We start from the raw sequence: 21,965 nt of genomic DNA on the forward strand, positions 1-21,965 counted from the left end.
AATCCGCACGTACTATTAAATCTATTAGTATGAAGCACACATACACACATGTACAAGCTGTTATTTTTTTTTATGGAAAACCAATATTTACGCTTTAGGAATGGTACAAAAAAGTTACAACAAACATAATTGGACGTAAATCCCACTTTAAACGACATCAAGATATTTATTTGAAATCGTTTACCCTGACAATCCCAAATGGTTTGCCATGGAATTGGAAGTACTCAACCTTGCGTATTATGTAAATATAAAAATATAATAAAAACCACAACATCATAATACGATTATAAATTTATAATGCTGTTGATTTTCAAGTTTTAAAGAAGCTTTGTGTTTTTAGTCTTATACATCTACAGCAAAATTGGTTATAGTTTGTTTATCGTAAATAAAATTAATTAAAAGCGTCGGACAGGCAAACGATACAGAGTGGAAAACGAACAACAAACTCAGATAAAAGTCACTGCCTCTATAGCGTGGGCGGTTTCGTGTTTTTATTAGATTAAATTCGTGAATTTCAAAAAAAAAAAATTATACAGATTATATGCGTTCATGGAAAAAAATATTAAACAAAATCCGTCAGCAGGCAAACATATATTACATATTTTGCAGTTTTTAATACAACTAAAAGCGAGCAATATTGTCAATTTTATTTAAACAAATATTGTTAGTTTTAACGGAGTTTATAAACGGGATTAAAATTCGCTTGATGGATGTAAAATTAGAAGTGGGTTTATATAATATTATCATGTGTAAAGCAATACATCATCGTCCAACGAAAACCTGTCGCATATACGCATACAAACGAGATAAACCACGTCAAACAACAACAACAACAACTGGATGGGCTGCATAATATCGTCGTTGACGCCAAAAACTATTGACGAATAATTGTCATTATTATTATTATTATTATTATATGCAATCGCTTTGGTAAATAAAAATATAACGATAATAACAAATTTAACGCCGTATACGTAATGCATCGCAAAACTATTTGAAGAACAGAAAGAAACATTTTCAACGGTTGCCGAGTTTTACCTAACTAAACAGTAAAATAAAATACGAGGACGTGATGCACTGATGCCTACATGACATGTGTCTGACATAATTTATAAACAAGATACAACATGGCAAATTTGTATTTAGCACAATCTATTTTGTGTTGTTAGTTTAAATATTATAGTAAATTTATAGGTAAAAATATTATCCAAATATTTTGTAGTGTTGTAATTTTCAAGTGAGTTATGTACATTTTTATGTCATAATATCGTCATAACTTACAATAAAATTAATATTACAAAAAATCCGACGAGGGGATACATTAATATTAAAATTATCGATATAAAATAGATTCGACTGAAGGCAAATTGCGTGTTGTCTTCGTCTTATTAACACGCGACATATCAAATTTATGTTCCGCAGTTCCAATCTGATGTAACGTACAGTTCAATAATAGAGAGAATTTACCAATTATCTGTACTTTATCGTGGGTTTTTTACGATATTTTAGATATGAGTATGTATATCACAATTTAAATATTCTCACAACACGCTTAAAAATAAAAATATCGTAGAAAAACACATAAAATGTTACATTCTTGCCTTAAAGTTTGATATTAGGTCGGTCAATATTCATCTACTTAATAAAGATAATTACACAAAATTGGTATTGCTGAACACAAATCTTCCATGCTGTACACGGTTGTAAGACGGAGATAACACACAAGAGCACCGTATCTAGTTGAGGTTAGATATAATATCTAAAATAAGAGTATTATTTTTTATAACTTATAAAGTTATAATATATTTCGATATTGTGTGTATAATATTATATTTCTGTCAGTTTGTCCATGCACGGAGTGTCGCAACATTTGCAAGCGTTTCACATTGCCGATGGATACCACTACGTTTTTATGCGCTTATCGTCGTCGTACCCTAAACGTCATACATTATACGTTTTCGGACGATAAATATTATTTTTAAGATTACGATAAAATATAACAATATTAGTATTATAAAGATACCATACGAAATAAAAACAATACCGAGTCTTCGGTCGATTGGTGTATGTATTAATATTTTAAACGGCTTTATTATTAATACCGGTATTGTGTTTCCCGGCGGCGATATGATACACGACCGTGTTATTAAAGACGATGACATTAAACCGCCGCCGCCGCCGATCGCAGTTTATCTAAAAGGACGCTCTACCCGCATATGTTTGTCTCTGTCTTAATAACGCGTACCGTGAGAAATTTTGGGTTGTAGGACACTTTGTACGGTCACCCGGAAAAAATGAAAACCGCGGACAGTTTGTACTATTTCAGAAAGACATAAAATTTACATGGCGGACAGTTTGTACTATTTCAGAAAGTAATAGAATGTATATGGCGGACAGTTTGTACTATTACAGGTAAAAAAAAATGTTGAGATATAAAATGTTAGACATAATTTGTTATTACAAAATACAGGTAGTTAACAATGTTAACATACATAAATAATAATAATAATCAGGGCTAGGATTTGTATGCAATAAAAATTGTAAAATCTGCATTTTATTTAGAAAAATATATAAAAATATGCATTTAAATTGTTATAAGATAAACACAAAAATATAGTTACAAAAAAAAATATTTATTTATTGAAATACATCAGTGATTGGCTGTTTGTCCTAATTTTATTAAGATTATTATTATAATTATAATTTAGAAATAAAATTTATAATTCACATTCAATAGTGGAAATATTTTTAATTTTATGTTTGACAAAAAAACCAAGTTTTATATTTTAATCAGCGGGGCTAGAATTAAATACGTAATATTAGTATTAAATTATAAATATTAATTACGAAATATACTAAACATGCGTTTTTCGCAATAATATTCATTTTATTCAATAAATGCAATAATATGCATTTTATCCAAAATATGCAAACACATGCAAAATAAAAACACCACCGTTTACATACCGTACAAAACGTCCGCGATCGATTTCTATCAATTTTTTATCACCGTATAAAGTGTCCGCGATATGCCGATATGCAACTTAAACAATAGATAGTACAAACTGTCCGTTTTCCGAAATTTTATGTTCAGAATAATTTGTTTTACTCGTCCTTTTTAACACTTGAGTGATATACTGTAAAACTTTATTATTTTTTAAGGTAAAAATATTATTCTGGATGCTATGAAGGTTTTTCTTTGATATTTTAATTTTTAAACAAGTTATGAGTATTTTAAATTTTTACAAAAAATATACTATTATAAAACGCCTGCTTTAAAATTAAAATATCAAAAAGAAATCCAACGAAGGGTGCGCTCTAAATAGTAGTATTGCCTTTAATTTTTTTATAGTAGATCAATTTACTCCAATATTACAAATAAGTAATAACAGAATTAAATGGATTAATCTAATCGTAAAAATGTATGCCATGTTGTGACATCCGTAAGACGGAAACCACACGTCATGCGGGTATAACGTCCTGTTCAGTGTTCTCTTAACGCAATACGCAATACCGTCATGACAATAATACTACATTAATATAATATTATGTTACGTCCGACCGAACATGATCATTTTCCGCGGCGTTCACGACACGCGACGACACTGAGCCGATGATTTCGTGACAATTCGATTCGTCGGATCCCTTATGTCGCCGTCCGCACAATATTCTCAATGTCACTCCGGGGCCAGACAATTTTCCCATATTGGAATTTAAAAGGTCAAGCGCGTTACGTCGCACGAATGTCATGTAATATATTATTGTACTCGTGTATGTGTGTGAAGTGTGCATGTCGTGAGGGGAGGGTTGGATTTAGATTAAATTGACCTATGGTTGGACTATGGTAACTGTGGGGGATGGGTAACGATTATATTAACCGATCAAAATAGCGCTGGTACGGCATTCTGAAAATGATAACACTCTGTCACTGGCGCTGTAGGTAGGTCGGGTAGTTTCTCGTTGCAGGTGCGCGGCATCGGTGGCGGTGGTAAGCGAAGAGGACGCGCCCCAAATGCGCAAAATACACATTACACGACTTGCGAGAGAATGAATGATATAATAAAAGTCAACGAATATTTGCACAGCGGGGCGAGTAGATGTCTTATGCGTATATGTTGTTTCGTTCTATACAGTACACTACCGTCAGCCATATTCGTGTTTTCACCCTTGACTGTAAAACAACGGTCGTACTGTTTTCTCCGTTTCACGGGTAAGTATTTAGTATTTAGTTTTGTTTGTTTGTTCACCATACACGTCGTGGAAGGAAATGCATTGAAACACGACGAAGATTTTTGGGAGGATTCAACCGAATTACTAACGATGATAAACAATATGAGGGACCCATGTTCGGTAGAAACAGAGAGAAAAGAAACTCCCGGGACACACCCGGTATGCATACACGCGATTATAAGCAACATGGGGCGCCTGGCAGTCGGGCCGAGCTTCACAATGCCGTGTGCGCACACAACAACGTGCTCGGTGGCGGCGTTGTGGCGGTGCCGTCGACGGGGTTGGACTGGTGGAAGGGATAGTTTATGGATGGGGGCAGCGTAGGAGGGTTTATGAAATCGTGTCTGCGCCGAAAATGCTCACCCTTCGACGACGACGGACTAGTCGAGGTATGTTTGTCGTTTATGAATTATACATTGCGATTAAAACACGCCGGGTAAAAATGTTTAAACAATATTTTGATATACCAAATATTATAATTACGTAAACACTATGTGACGGTGACGCCAGTAACCGAAAGATATTCAATTGATTCATTTCTGTGTAGCATAATATAAAAATACAACAAAGGAATGGATAGGACACGATCTTATAAATGCAAGAAAGTTATGCTTTGCAATCGGGTTGACGGTCAACTGAGGAGTTGAATTATTATCAATTTAACCCTCGTGATAACTCACCTAGGCATTTCAGAATTCGACGGCCCATAAAATATAGGTGACGTTATATCCATTTTTTTTATTTTTATTACATTACAATGAGCGTGTGTGTGTCGTTTTATATTACAAACGAAAACGGCATCGGGAATAATACGAGCACAGCGTGGGTGCGAAGGATGACATCGTTTTGTCACGTAAAAACACAAAACGGGAGACAATAATAAAAAAACGGCAACAAATTCATCATTCCGAACACGACTAAAACCCTCCGACGACAACGACCAATGCGCATCGCACGTAACCTACTTACGGTATTATATAGACGCGCGATGTGTACGCTGCACCCATTGCGGCGGTTAAATATTGTTGTTTTTACGCGTGCAATAATAATAATAACGACAATAATGTGTGTGTACTAATACACGATATTATAATATATAATATTTTTTTAAGGTGGAGTAGAAGTAGGCACGTATTGAAAATTATACGGGCGCGCCGCACGTACGAGTTATTTTTATTGCGCGCGTATTATACAAGTCTATAAAAGTATACCGACTGCCAATATCGATTTTTTAGGACAGCCATCGTGTGCCATCATGTAGGTACACTGTTGTTAGACGATCCACGGTGGCGGCAATATCATACCGAAGGGTTTTTTTTATATATATTTATTAGACAATGACCTACTCCGAAAAAATATGCGAAAAAAAGACGCAGCGACGGACGGCCGAGCGTCGGTGGGAAAATATAACGCGTATGTGGTGTATACAAAATAAAGAGTTTAGCCTGCTACACTCGCTAGGTCTGTTTTGTTTACGCTGGCACACGAAATATATACACTCCGATCGTTATTACCGTCTTCTAATATAATAATATAGTTCATAATAAATAATATTTTAAAATAATAATAATATCATCGTAATTTACTCCGACGGCGACGACAATGGAGCGACATGCGACGGCAATCGTGGTGTATGTGTGTGTATCGATTAGAAAGTTTCATTGACGCCCTCCACCCGTATTACTCACTCGACCATGTTCCCCGACACAGACTCGGTGGCGCACAACATAAAAAAAATATCCTGGCGAGGGTCGTGCGTTGGCTTTTAGTTTACGCGTTTGCCGTGAATATTAAAATATTGTTGTACACGGAGGCGGCAGGGATGAAAAACGCGATTTTGTCCTATTTTATAGCCTAAACCCAAGTCAGCTTTTTAAAAAAAGGAACCATGACGCGCATGTTGAGTGACAAAAACTCGAGTGAACAAACAGAAGCTATTGCCGCAGCTTCACCACTCAGCCAGTGTTAGAAGAACCAAACCAACGGAGAGGATGTGGGGTAGGGTGGGGCCTGATCACAAAACGGCTTCTTTCGGTGACGTCATCCCGAATGCAATCGGCCACGTTGGAATTATAATAAATAATATTGTATACGTCCCTTCCTTTCCTCATCGTAAACCTCGAAGAAACCATACGCCGATTTTTAGACATAAAAAAAAAATAAAATTGGATAATAATTACTGTAACTGTTGTTGTTATTATTGTTGTTGTTGATGTTATTATTGTCGTTAATAATTTTATGGATTCTTTGAAATCGAACGGTGGTAGTGAAAAAATAAACAAATTTATAACGCTTTGTATAATTATATATATATAGCCTATAATGTACGCACCCGCGAAGTGAATAAAAAGTAAAAGGAAGTTCGATAAATGCAGTGTGATGAAAGAACACCCAGGAATAAATAATAACTCAAGGACCCTTCATACTCTTTCTTCACCGTCTATGTAGTAGTTAGGTAACAAATAAGCTATCATAACGGTTTTGTGGAGTTTAATCAAGCCGGCAGTCTCCTTTGTACTGAATGATATTGTGCTTGGTGCATTAATTGTTTGATATTTTTAGACGTTTGCTTTCCTGAGATACTTCATAGGTTTCACGTGCTAACGCAAACTTTTATGATATATATACACCTAACGGATTGTTCAAATAATAATTGAATAATTGTGGAAAATTATTCTTCCTAATGACGTAAATTACCCTAACCTTTAAATAAGCTATATTATACGAGCATTTATATACGATATATAGGTTTAATACCATATTATATTGTATACTTTTCATTTCTTAAATTCTTCTACACACTAGTAAAAATCCATACATTTTCTGTTTGATTAAATTAGAATTAGAATTATTGTATTTCACAAATTTAACGGGGACACGTGGCCTAAGCTAAATAAACAACATAGTAAAACTAAATAATGAAATGCGCACGCGCGCGTGATTTACCTTTTATAATCGCCTATAGTAAAATAAATATGCACTTTGCGCATTATTGTTGACACGTAATGTTCGATAACATTAATTGACCCTGAACTATGAGTGGTTATATTAAAAAATCAGTTTTTTTATTTAGCTATTTTATGTGTCAAAAATTATGATAATCAATATTAGTAGTATCCCAACAAGTTAATTAATTCTGTCGTACACATAATACTTAAATAAAAAATATATATACAAGTAGTTAAGGTAATTTCTTAGCACAGTGTTCGATTAGTTGTAATTTACAACCAATTTACTGATAATTATATGTGGCTTAAATTATAAAACGTAACATTAAAAACAAAAACCATAGTTGGAAAAATATCGTCAGACGTCACGTGTTTAAAACATATTTTGATCTTGTTCAATTTAATATAATGAAAGTTACAATTTACTAAAACATGTACTTATTATGTGGCTATAAATTAAAATTAAATACTTTAAAACGCTAAGTTGAAACTATTAATTTATTTTCAAATCAATATTCATTATAAATGGCGCATTATGAAAAGGTAAATCTGGGGATAAAAAGTTTTTACGAGGTCAAAACTTACAACAGATTACCTATATAATTGTATATACCTGAACCTATTAGAGAATATAAAAATGATTTTATATTTTACATTATTCAGCGAATTTGAAGGAGAAAAAAAGTAATATACAACTTTGAATTATTTTCATCACGATAACCAGACAACATATACAATTTTTATTTTTATTCATTTTTCAACCGTAGGTACGTAGTAAGAAATAAGAATATTCAAATGTAAAAAAAAATATTATTGCACATTCCAACAATGCCGAGTCACAACCATTTAGCATATAATATACTTGTATACGATATATTAACAGAGTCAAGTAAAATGATACTTGAACGAAATAAAAATAAATTAAAAGGTCTGCGAGAATAAAATATAGTGTGCGAAGTTTATGAGAAAAAAAGGGGATGACATAATAATGTTTATTTTTTGAATTTTTATTCATCAAACAAATGTGTCGTAACATCACGCGCGTTAATAAAAATTACACGGCTGTCATTCTTTTCCGGACTAATTGCAGTATTGCACGTTATTTTATTAATTTTTTTTGTCCAGTTCGAAAACGACAAAAATGTAAAGGCCACGCAAGACGACATGCCGCAGTGATGACTATAATAATATTATCCTTTCATTTTACAATAATATTATGTTGTGTTTTATTACTAAGTTCAAGGCGGATATATCAAAGATATTAAGAAGAAAAAAACATTATCATATAGGTACGTCAAATGGACGAGACGACGATACGCGAAAATATTATAATGCATTATGTAATAATATTATAATATCGCATAAACGAAAACCAGTCGTCATTAATAATTCCCGCCGCCCGAAAACCGGTCGTACGCCGAGCGCATTGTCACACAGCTCTAGATGTATAGAGAGTATTTTAGAGAAAAACCAATGCATTCGTCCAGATTAAAAGGACCACGCAAATTCCTCACTCACCTCCTCCGACTATATACACAGGTGGTATTATCATTATTATGACCCCCGTCGTTCAAATCATCGAGTAAAAATTATATGTATGCAGTAAGCACGCATCGAAAACGTCTTCGGCAGTCCGGCGCTTAACAAGGTGCAGTTGAGTAAGTTTTAATATTATTCAAATCATTATTATCATTTGTTTTCATATATTTAATGATGCGTAGCTGCCGCGACGATGACCTTGCCGGACAACGCGACAACTGACAATACTTTGAAAGTAATAAAAAAATAATTATAATAACGTAGCAATAATCTTATAATATAATATTCTTAATATTATTATTATGTTCTGTAGTGCATACGTGCGGTGAGCGCATTGCAACATTTGCACTGGCCTACTATTATTATTGCAGCTTTTCTGACGTGTTTTCGCGTGTGGTGACTCAATACGCCACCATCAACCTTTGTGACTGAGGGGTAAATGTAATTTAAATTGAGCGTGTGTGTTTCAAATAAGCAATAAAAAAAAGTACAGTCGTTCCTTTGTGCGAATATAAGATGACAACGATGGCGTTGCGCGGGCGGAAAAGCGAATGAGTGCTTTTGATTGAAACGCGACCGCGCGCGTCAAACGTCTTTGTAGTTATCCGACGGGCACAAACCCGTAATGGCATTAAGGACCTTTTAAACACGATTACAAAACTTGACCGAAATGATATATTATTATTTTTTATGTAGCGTGCAGTGGAATATATATATTAATATTGTTGTCGTCATCGAGGCAGAGATTAAAAAACACCGTCGTCGTCGATGCGCGGTGGTCAACGACGTACGATACGAGTGTGTAATATTATAATATTATTATAGTTGTGTCGACGTGTGCCAAAAATAAAAACTACTCCCCTTTCCGATTGCCAAACGCAATTGTGGTATCCCAGTTTTACCTATAATCGGAGCGCGGCGCGTAGAACACACAAGCACAACTTACGAGACGATGAGCGTCACCACGACAATTACGGACGCTACTAAAATCTCGGTGGCGCGCGCACGCACACGCAGGTACGACGACGGCCGTCGTGATTTCTAGAAATAGTTTAAAGATCATTTTAGGGGGAAAACCGATTGCGACTATGCAACGCTACAACAATCGGTGTATTGTACACCGGGCAGAGGTGATCTCGTCTGTTTCGGCGATCGTTAGTTTTCAAAATCATCCAGCGATGAAAATAAAACATAATAATAGGCAAAAGAAAAATGTAATATTATAATATTTATGTGTACCACTAGATTCGAGACATCGGTTGGCAACGCCAAGAGAATGTATGTGTGCACGCACGCACACACACGATATGCGTGTGGTGCAAGTAATAAGTATGTTATTATTACGATTTTACATAATCAATATGGGCACAGGCCAGTGTACAAACTACACACTAACACACGCGCGCGGGCGCTCGCCACAAAACAACATACAAGTCATATGTACAAATAAAAATCAATCCAACTTCTTCTTCGGTGCCAGAACTCATCGGATTAAGATAAATAATAATAATATATTCGTTGCTAGCGGTTAACACGTGTTGTATTCGACCCGTCAAAACATTTGGGACGGCCAACGCGAAGAGCCGCGATTTTTCACATTTTTCGTCAGCCACCACCGCCGCGGTAGATAAAAAAACGGACAACTAGAAAATGTGTTACGACAGCAAAAACAGCGGAATAGTAGTGGTTACGTTACGCGTAATCTCGCCGCCGAATGCTAACGTTCATAGTAAGAATATGTTTACTGTAAAAACACATTAATATTTGTTTTTTTTTTTGAAATATTATCAGTTATCGCCTAGATTCTCGTTTATAAAGGTCAACTAATATTACCGCTAGGAGGCGATTAGTAAGCGGCACGTTTCACGCCACACATCATACAGTATACGTTGTTGACTTAACTGCGCTCGGTTTTTGTTTTTATTTTTCGAGCTTACCCGCAAGAATACCGCTCAAGAGGGATTTCGAAATGCATCACAAGTCCGTCCCGTGCTATCGTAATGAGCGGTTTTACAAAGCGGATTATTCTCTATATTATATTATATATTATTATCTATTATTTACAGTAGTGTACGAAAGATAAGAGGGCACAAATTAAGATTCACACAACACTACGACACGATTAATCCGTTATCTGGACGCCGTTGCCACTCAATACGATAATTAATAAGAACAGCACCTAGACACCCGAGCTCCTCCGCCACCACACCGCCCATCATGCCACTGCGGGTCGATCCGAGTCTACGACGAAGCTCTATGCCGCCGTGACGGGACGGCGAGTGACGACGGTGGGCTAGAGGAGCTGAACGAACCATCGTAAATTGTATTATTTGTAATCAAAACGTGCGGTTGCGCAACACCGGCGGTAGTGCCGTAGGTACGTTTAATATTAGCGTGTGCCATTCGCTACCACCACCACCACCACTACTACTACTACTACCGCGACCGACGAATCGAACCACCACCCCCCAGGACAACAACCGTTTCGCGTTTCTGATATCAGAGAAACACGCGAGCTCCCGTCGACACGAGGGGATGATGCGTGACATTTTCGCCTTTGTAGATTAGAAAAAAAAAAAAAAATACATCGACACGCGTAAAAACCAATTAGTTTTTGTAACACAATTTTTTTTCCCTGTCGCTTACCGGTGTCGCACGTTGTTGTTGTCTCGGTCTGGCGGCGCCGGCTGTCGACGACGCGCGTTGTTTCTGTTGTTGTCTAGGCGACGACGATTGTCTACCGGCGGCAGACGATTTGGTCGCGGCCGTCTGCTGCTTGTGTTTGACAGGCTTGGCCGCGTGTTGGGCCGCCGGCGGGTTTGTGCCCGCGGCGGATGTTGTGTCCGAACTCGTGTCGGCCGACGACTTGCGCCGGAACGCCTTCAGCCAGCCCAACCGTTTGGAGTGCGTTTCCGCGGCCCGGGAGCCCACCTTAGTGGCGGCCGACTTGTCTTTTTTCCCGTCACCGCCGCCGCCGCCGCCGCCGACGGCCCGCTGCTGCTGGTGTGGCTGTTTGTGGCCCCCGTCGTCGGCGGTCGACGACGACTTTTCGGCCGCGCCGTCGTTCTTGGGCGTCAGCAGCTGGTGCTTGGCCTCGTGCTCACGCTCCAGCTTCTTCAGCTGTGACTCGACCATCGTCAGCTCGTTGAGATTGCTTTCGATCATCGGCAGACCGGCCGGCAGCCGATCGCTGTCCGTGTCGCTGCTGCCGCTGGACGACGACAGCGGCGGTTTCGGGGATCGCTTGGCCGCGGTCACGATCACCGACGGCTGGTCGTCGATCTGGACGTGCTGCACCCTGAACCGGCTCTTCTTGACCGGCACCGCGGTCGCGGTCGTCCCGGCCGCAGCCATTGCCGCCGCCGTGGCCGTCTGCTTCTTCGACGTCGAGTCACCGGCTTTAAGCTCTCCTTGGTTCCGGGCCGACCTCTGCAACGTGTGTTTCAGCTTGTCAGGCGCGAACTTGGCCCATGCCGTGGACTTCCAGACGTCGTCCCACGTACGCATCGTGAGCTTGAATCTCGATTCCATTATGGACTTTTTACTACGTAACCGGATCAGCGGCGTACCGTCCTTGGTGGTCAATATACCGTGATCGGGGTTAGCAGGTGGCCGCTGTAAGCCGCCGTCTTCGTCGTTGTCGTCTTCGTCGTCGATATCGGCCGACGGCTGAGCGTTTTCGTCGGCACCGTCCGGTTGTGGACGCGGCGGCTGCTCATCCTGCTTTGGCTGTGGTTGTTGTTGTTGTGGCGGTTGTTCCTTTTCACGATCGTCGTTACCCTAACCGGAAATACACGTGGTCAGTTAACACATCGTGTGTGTGTCGATGCGATCGCGCAATCGCACACGTCAATACATGCGATATTATTTTATAAATGGCGCGTATGACAACACATTATAGACTCGTTGGAAACAAGTGGTCATACGAGCCGCCGCCGCCGTTGACGACAACGACGACGACGACGACGACATAGCTGGCTCGGACAACAAAAACAATACCGTCGACTGTGATATATACACATAATAAAATTATACTATTTATTTCATTGCCCCGATTACACATACATTATGTACATAGAGGTATTGTACTATTGTAATTTGTATTGTACGCGCGTCGAAACGGCTTCGAACGAATAATACATAGCAGGTGTCATAATTAGTAGATAATGACGTCCAAGGCCGCAAAGCTTGACTACCGGTGTTACGCGGTTATTATAATTTCGTTTAACGCCGAGATACACACGGCGGGAACGGTATCTCAATAACTTGAGTTTTCGAGTGAATTATGACGGCAAACGATTAGCCGAAGATAGATATTGTCATAAGAGATAATAGATAGCAAGCCACGACCGTTTGCCGTGCATGCGGTACAAAATAGAACGTGGGTAAATACCGTTTGTATTTTTTTTTAAGATTTGCGTGTCACAACAACATTGGCGACGGTGTTTGTGATTCTCCTTAGTGATCTCGAAATGTGTCTTAATGACGTTGAGCGTCAACTTTGCAATACTATAAATATCGTATTACTGCAAAACTCAACGGATTAGAAAATTACGCTTGAACTCGAAGCTCGAAATATACTACTTCACAACTACTGCTACAGACTAAAAAAGCAACTACGCGTTCTGTCTCGGCGATATGGTATAGGGGCAAAGGGTCAAAACACGCCGTCGTCGTCTTTACTAATATTATTATTGTTAACGGAATGGAATCGTCGTGGTTTAGGTAATTGAAGGGCAAAAAAACGATTATTTGTTTGACGGGGGGCGAAAAAAATTTTCTCCTAAACCACAATTATGTAATATATCTATATATATGTATATATATATATATATCATTTCCAACGAGTCTATACGTGTAAAATGTCGTACGGGTTAATACCTCTTCCGGATTTTGATCGAAAATCCGCTCCAATTGTTGTTTAACCGGCGAGTTGCTATAGCTGCCACTGTCGATGAGTACGGGCCCGCAGGTCTGGGTTTGCTGTTGGTCGTGCTCCGCTCCGGTCTGGTCACCTGCACCCTCGGTTTTGTGGTGGTCGTCTTCATCGTCGTCCGATGATCGTTCTTCGGCCAAGTTCTGTACCTCTTTGGACTTGCAGTCCAATGGTTTAAACAGGTCGCGGACGCTGACCTTGCGCGACGGGTCAGCCATATCCAAATACGGTCCGACGGTTTGCGTGCAATCGTTGGAAAATCTGGTGTTTATGTCGTTTACCAAGCTTGTGGCCTTGGTGGCGACCGTATCCACTGCGGCCACGTCGTCTTCGGCCCCGGAATCCTCCTCGGCCACGGCCAGCAAGTTGTCGCATTCTTTGGACTTGGTGCCGAGCGGCACGAACAGCTCATCCAGATTCACCGGGTTCCGGCGGTCCAGCACGGGACCGCACGTCTTGCTGTAGTCATCGTCATCGTCCATCATCGTCGCACAACCGAACGACAACACCTATGCGACAAGGTAACAGTGTGCGGGGTGTGGTGGTGGTTGATGGGTGTCAGTCGTCGGCGCGTAGTGGTCGACACGAGGGTCGGGTCCGACGTAGGTCTCACACTACTAAAAACGTATCGCCGGACACGCGTCCGCCCGATTTCATAACACCTCGGTTGTTCGCGATGACGACGGATGTCGTCCGGTCGAAAGGTAAAAATATATTGAAATTGAAAGAAAATATACGAGGCAGAGAAGAAGACGGAGTCTATCTCTTATCGGATTCAAAACCGTCGGACGAAAAGTAAACGCGCGCACGCCGATGCCCCGTTCGCCACTGATGCCTGCGGCCGACGGAAACTCACGGCGTCGGCTAATGGGGTCTTAGTGCACGCAAATTGTGTCACGCGAACCGACACACACGTACGCACACACAAACACACGGTAATAACTGCGTCAGAGCGCGAGCGCCGCCCGCGAACGGTTCACACAATAAACGTGATGCGAGATAAACACACACACCGACTACAACACACGGCGTGTGTGGAAACGGACTGCTGCTGCTGCCGCCCGCCGCCGACGCCGCCTTCGAGCAGTCGGTCGGTCGTCGTACGGACTCGCCGCCGCCGCCGCCGCCGCCGCTGATAACGCGCGCGCCACCATAGCAGCACGCCGTCGCCGCCGCGGTGTGTTACCAAGGCGGCACACCGCGCGCGCGCTCGGTCACCGAGACGGCGGCGGCGGCGGCGCTCGACCCGCCCGCCCGAGAGCTGCAGTGTGGCAAACAACTATTACGATTATAATAATAATATAATATATAATATTATTATCACGATAACGCGACGACGGAAACGTTTTTCGATTTTCAACGACATCGCACACACATACACACACGACGTCATAACATTTTTTTTTTTCGTGTCGTCGTCGTCTTATTGATGTGTAATAATAATATGACAAATGACGATGTAATAATAATATATATGTAACTAGTCGAGTTGTTGTCGTCGTCTTCGACGTTTTACAAATATTCCAAGTATCGCCTAAATAATAGTATGACATTGTGTAATATTAATAATAATAATATAATGGTGGTAGCGCGCGCGCGCTCGCGCCCGCGCCCGTCTGAGCGCGTATTTGTTGCTCGTGTGTGTGAGTATAGTGTGTAGTGTGTACGAACATATGGATCACTTCGATTTCCCACGGTGATGTAACGGCGGTAATAATTCTGTTGGCCGCTCGGCTCAATGTTAATAATACAAATATCATACGGCAACAGTTACATCACGACGATATTAATTATTGTATTGTTATATTATTCCATTCCACTGCCGCGCCGGAGTCCACGATAGTATTTAGTACGGCGGTTAATGTCGTTTATTATTATTCAATATTAACACACGACGTTAAACAATTTAATAATGATATACTGCAAACGCCTCGTTGCGACACAACGCAGCTCAAAATCTATTCTCGATTCGAAATTTTTATTGAATACGGGTGATTATGGATACACCCTAAATACTTCGTAGTGATCGAGTCGAGAGAGAAACAATTCGACGCAAATGTGGCAATTAGAGATTGTAACTCTTGCAAGTGAAAAACAGAAACCGATAAAAAAAAATAAAATACAGAGATAGTAACATTGTTATTGATAATTAATATACTTAGTATGGAATTTCAGAGTAATATACATATACTGTAACTACAATAACTTATAATACAATACTGTTGTAAATGGTAAATACTTTACCATAGTGATAGTCGTGATACGTATATACTAATAAGTCACACACACAAGAAGTGTCCAGTTGTTCAGTAATAAAACCACGAAACGGTTGGTTTTATTTTTATTTTCACCTGTATTTTGCCTAGTTTTTCATCGAGTCAAAGGGAAACGCGCGTAATGTTGCAATTTTTTTTATTGAATAGAATTGCATAAATACGTCTAACAAGAAGGTCATAAAACGCTGTTAAGCTATAAATTATAACGCTATACATAACCTAACGTAATAGATATCTGCGTTTTAAACTTTAAACTATACATACTTTAGTAGTCTTATTTTCATAAACCAGTGTACCATCACCATGAGAATGTATAGCCAGAAAATACAAGCAAATTAACATATTATGATAGAAATACGTTTTTTATCATAATATTAATTTAATGAATATTATTATTCATAAATACTTTACATAATACCAAACTTAGTTCATTTAAGTATTATTATATTAATCCAATATATTATTAGTTATTTTTTATTTTTGTATATATATTATAAATTTGTTTGTAAAATAATTATTTTTGTTGTTATTTTTAATTTTATAAAATGTTAAATACATTTTTCTTTTGTCAAAGTGCTTAGCCCGTAAAATAAAAATAAATAAATAATACATTATTAATAATTAATATACCGAAAAAATATTGGACTATTATTTCAAGTTCAAATATTTTAAGTATAGTACGAAAACTTATTTTTAATGATGTCTAAAGTGTTCTTAGTTTGTAGTTAATTGTAGATTTAAATCTCAATTGCTTCTAAGATAACCTAAGTTAAATATTTAAAAAACCATAAACTAAGCATTAATAGTTGTTAAAAAAATATAATTTTATTTTGATAAATAAGTACTTGATGTAATTTTATGTAATAGCAGCTTTCATAACTGAATAAGTACCTATAATAGCATTTTAGCTATACAATTTTCATTGGTATAAAACCTTAATAATTTAAGTACCTAGTTTAATACTTATGAGTTAAGAAACGATATGATTTTACATGAATATTTAATTACAGTTATCGAATTAAGTATAGTTTCTATTAAACCTAAGGTAATAATCTGTTATATTCATTCAAATGAAACAATTAATGTTTGCACTAAAAGATATATTTATTCTTCTAATAGCAGTATAATAACTAATAACCTTTTAATACTGATAATAATATATAATGTATAAAACATAACACAACAATCCTCGTGTTAAGTAAATAATAACGTAATTTTTGTGGTATACACAATACAGACCCTTGGGATACATAGTTTCCCATTACTAAATTTACCAAATAGTTGTTTAAAAAACATGCAAAAATACCATCAAATGTTTATTTATTGTAATTTTCAAGGTAAAACTTCGTTATATCATTATAATTATCATTTGTGCGTGACATTTAGTAGATTATTCGAAAATGTTACATGCGAAGAAAAATAAATTCATCCAATAAAAAATGCTGCAATTAACATAGAATTCCTAGAAGTAAAAAATATTAAAAACGTGTATATTTTCCGACCCATAAAACATTTATTTTGTATGATAGTGTTGGACAAAATCTCAAAAGAAACCAAATTATAGGCATTTTTTGTTTATTATAAGTTATCTAAAATACAACCAGTAACTAAACATATTGGACTATGTCTATAGCTCAATATATTTATATGCAACTTGAAACAAATGTATTTTGAAAAATACTGCTAGTCAACTTTCTTTCACGTTCATACGCTTATCGTGGGCGAATGGGTGGCAATTGAGTTGCCGAAGGCGCTAATTATTTTACATAATTTCAATAATCTAGGTCATCTAAAGTATCACGTGTCCAAGGGAATTAATAAACTGAAATATATATTGCACGGATTTATACAGTAAAGTCCGCATAACGCTGACGTAAAATTGCTTTTATTTTTTGTCGCGGCTAACTATTCCAACGTTTATATACTCAACAGCAAAAGTGTGCATTAATCAGTTAAGATTTTTTTTTAATTTTTTAACTTACATAATTAGTTAATTTTCTTTCAAACTTTGTAACTTAATTAGTTAAAGTAACAACTTTTTCCAGTTGATTTGAAAAAATAACACGTCAAGTTATAAGTGCTATCAGTAACAGTAATTAAAACTAATTAACTAATTATTTTTATTGTTACGCCGATACAACAATTCGAAATACAAATAAACAAGCAAATGTTCCTTTATTTAATAATTTAGTAGACACAATTGTGTTATTATTGTCTAACCACATTAGTTGGTTTGCAATTTAAAGAAATATTTCTATACTATACACTATATATAGTACAGGAACAAGATCTATTTTAAACAAAATCTTATAGTTATAATTATCACTATTAAAACAATTTTAATCAATATTAAGTTAATTTAATATTTTTCTTCAGATTAACTTTAAATTTAAAGAGTAAAATAATATATAATTTAATAATTATTAACTTATTGCTTAACTAACTTAACATAGATTTAACTTAACTAATTTAAGTTAAATATTCTTATTCATTTTTCTACCTTTGCTTATCAATAAACGCACTCGGTTCAGGAGGTCAACGACGATTCCAAAAACTTCTAATCAGCTCAACATAAATTAATAGCTTTTGATAACGGTGTTTTCAGGCATACATTTTAATTCTATTAAAAGTACGAAGAATATATTTAAACGAATTGGCGACAGAATTTTAATAATGAATAAATATTTTTTTGATGATGGCTTTAAAAAGTGGGATCTATTGGATTTTAGATGTCAATAACCAATTGTATTTAAAAACAAGAAAAAAATAAATGCACTGCTGTTTTAATTAGCCGAGTTACTAACTAAAAATATAATTTTAAATTTATTTTGTTTCTTTAACTTTTCAGTCTACATGATATTATTATAGTGCATAGCGTCCTAGCCACGAGGTATATAGCTCATAAGACACCTCAAATTTAAATATTATCAATTTATTATCGTGAAATAATTTTAGGAAATTGTCGATGTAATTAGTAATATGTGTAATGCCTAAATGTTATTGTTAAATTCCAAATTTAAAAACATAAACAAATTTAATTGGCACCACAAATCTAAAACGAGCTGATTATCAAAAACGCCATAATGTAAACTAGTCGCAAGATGACCTTGTTGACTGATAAAAGATAAATCAACTCAATAACTATCTGAAGTAGTGGAATAAATAATAATTTTCAAATGCGATATTGCACTGGATAATATAATTAATCTATGGCAATTTGAAACACCTGCAAGAACTGAACACAAATGTAAATCAAAACAAATCCTCAAAATTAAAGTGTTTTTTCAGGGGCTCTAAAATTATACCAAAGTAATTAATGTTTTTGACGTAGATAAGTAGAGCTAGATTTATATACAAATCCATATTTACAAACAATTATGGATAAAAAGAATTAAAAACTATTGTATATTTTACTTATATACAATTACGATTATAAATATTTCAGTTTCATTCAAATTATAATGCTGAAATGCATACTTATATAATTTTAAGAAGATACATATTAATTGCATACTTCTAAAGAAATGCATTAAGTTACATATTTTATAAATTAATAAATATGTAGTTAAGGTTTATATTGTGATTTCTTTTTAAAACGACAATTCTACAATATTGCTAATACCTAGTACCTTCAGGCAATATCAATAAATCACGGATACTCTAAATTAATAAAATAATTAGTGGAGAAATGAGTGAATGGGATAAAATTGACATGACAATTCCAAATGAAATAAATTAATGGTTGAGCCGCTATGGGTTATTTGTATCATATTCAGAAAAGAATTACCATCCAAAACTAATGCAAAATTGTATTTCAAATCTTTTACGATAAAAAATTTCTACCACAACCGTCTAATACTTTATGCAGTTGTATATACCTTTTTATCCCTTAAAGTTTTTTTTCGTATGAAAAAAACCAACACTGTGTAATATACATTTTAGACATTGATCTATATTAAAAATGTGAGCTAATACCATGGCAAAATATACAGTACAACATATTTCGATACATATGGAAAGTTTAAAATACTTATTAATAGTATATATTTTATGACTAGAACCAGAACAAAATTATACTACTGAGAAAAAATATTGAGTTATTAAAGTATTATTTTATCATAATAGCTTCAAAAAAGTTTTTTTCTCGAGAATTGAAATATTATGACAAGGTGTACTCAAAGAATGAATATATAATTTTTTATAATAATGAAAATTGTACGATAATAACTTATAAAAACCAAATGTTGATAAGATTTCTTAGCAGGAAGGTTTCGTATTATTCAAGAAATAATAATATCACGTAAGTTTCCTTTTATACGAATCGGAATGTTACCCTAACTATTCAATTTTTAAATTTAAAATAGTTTACACCGTGGTTAATTATTATCATTATCAATTGACTATCAATAAGTTAATAGTTATCTTAAATTTATATATTTACTATATAAAATTATAAAATTAAAAACTGTAGATTTCACAAAATTTAAGTAATTAAACAACAACAATAATAAAATCAATAATATAGTTATCGATTACGTAGTCAGGGAATGTTTATTTAAATCAAATGTAAACATTTTACAACTATGTTCTATAACAATATGATATCTATACAATATGTATAGCAATAATGGCAAAACAATTAATTTAATTATTATTCTCTCAAGGTAACTAATACTGTATAAGTGTAGTCTACGTTTCTTCTAGATAGCGCCAGTGAATTCAATTAATAATAATTATTATAAATAAATTACATTTGCCTTGCTTATCTAACAAAAATAAAAACTGGGAATTTCACTCCTTCTGCTATATAGTAACTTTTGAGTGAACCTCAACCATTGATAGGTCACTGATGTGTTACTAACACAGTGTTAAATTTGAATTCTACGATACCTAAATCTTTGTAGAGGAAAAACATTCTCATCAGAGATGATTCTATTACAATAATGGCATTTTATATATATTTAAATTACTATTAGTAGGTTGAAATAATTTTTTCCGAAAACATCGCATATTATTTTATCAATAATAATAATATTAAAAGTTAATAAATTATAAGTCAATACTCGGTGCCGTGAGGCCGGGGCTATACATGGCGTATATTCCGTCGAATTCAAGATTCATTGTCTTATATCGGAGTAGCTATAGCGTATTACACTCGTCGTGTACCTATATATAGCTACTCCAATATAAGACAATGAATTTTGAATTCGAAGGAAAACGCGACGAAATACGCCGTGTTTAACCCCGGCCTAATAGACTACTTGTCTATGTGTAAACCAAAATCTAGAGGCCCAGTGTGGCCGTGTTATATATCTTTTTATCTTTTTGAGGCCCTGCAATATAGTATGAGGCCTGTGGCTCATGTGCATGTTTTAAAAAGCTTAAAATTAATTTAAATATTTTAAAAATAAAAATGTTTTATCAAAATCAGTATTTTACCATTTTATTTATTTTTATCATACAAATGTCACTAAAGTTATCTTTTAAAACCATAAACTAAACTTAAAATTAAGTTTTAAGAAAAACATAACTAAAAAAACTTTTTAGATTTTAAACTTTAGTGAAAATTTAAGAGAATATATTAAAACAAACAAAAATATTATTGTTTAATAAACTCATAATAGTATATTACTATTATATTACAATCTATAGTTATTGAGAAATTTAAAATAACTAATACAGAAATAGTGAAATTAAAAAAAAATTAAAAACTAAAATAGAAATGTATAAAAAACTATGTTCGCATTATAACCTGTATTTTTATAAAAAGTTCATACCCACGAAATATATTAATATTATCATATCATCTATAGAAATAAATGTACCTAATACGCGCGCGCAACTGTGAACTGTCTAACAGATGTATCACAACGATTCACGAGTGACGATTCATGACCTATCTCATAAATACATTTTAACTATATTTAAATCTTAATTAGGCTCAAAATAACCAATTCTTAAATTTTGTTAGTGGTTTTTCAGAAAAAAATATACACACAACTTAGAATTTAAAACTTAAAAAAAAAATTAATAATT

The 21,965-nt window shown here is 35.5% G+C and overlaps 1 protein-coding gene across 4 annotated transcripts in view; it reads right to left on the reverse strand.

Annotated features, from left to right (window-relative positions):
• LOC132923909 (serine/threonine-protein kinase MARK2-like) overlaps positions 1 to 14,718 on the reverse strand; it is a 49,263-nt gene extending 34,545 nt beyond the window's left edge. For 2 of the 4 annotated variants that reach the window (XM_060987905.1, XM_060987904.1), the window contains exons 1-2: positions 13,599 to 14,717; positions 11,364 to 12,497 (exon numbers count right to left, since the gene is read on the reverse strand). In XM_060987905.1, the coding sequence (XP_060843888.1) occupies positions 11,364 to 12,497; positions 13,599 to 14,138 (1,674 nt within the window). In that variant the 5' untranslated portion in view covers positions 14,139 to 14,717. Of the gene's footprint in view, positions 1 to 11,363; positions 12,498 to 13,598 lie in introns of all 4 variants that reach the window. The other 2 variants (XM_060987906.1, XM_060987907.1) reach the window with 2 other exon arrangements.
• Between the last annotated feature and the right edge of the window lie 7,247 nt (positions 14,719 to 21,965).

The sequence above is a fragment of the Rhopalosiphum padi genome, chromosome 3 (assembly GCF_020882245.1).
Source record: "Rhopalosiphum padi isolate XX-2018 chromosome 3, ASM2088224v1, whole genome shotgun sequence".
NCBI lineage: Eukaryota > Metazoa > Arthropoda > Insecta > Hemiptera > Aphididae > Rhopalosiphum > Rhopalosiphum padi.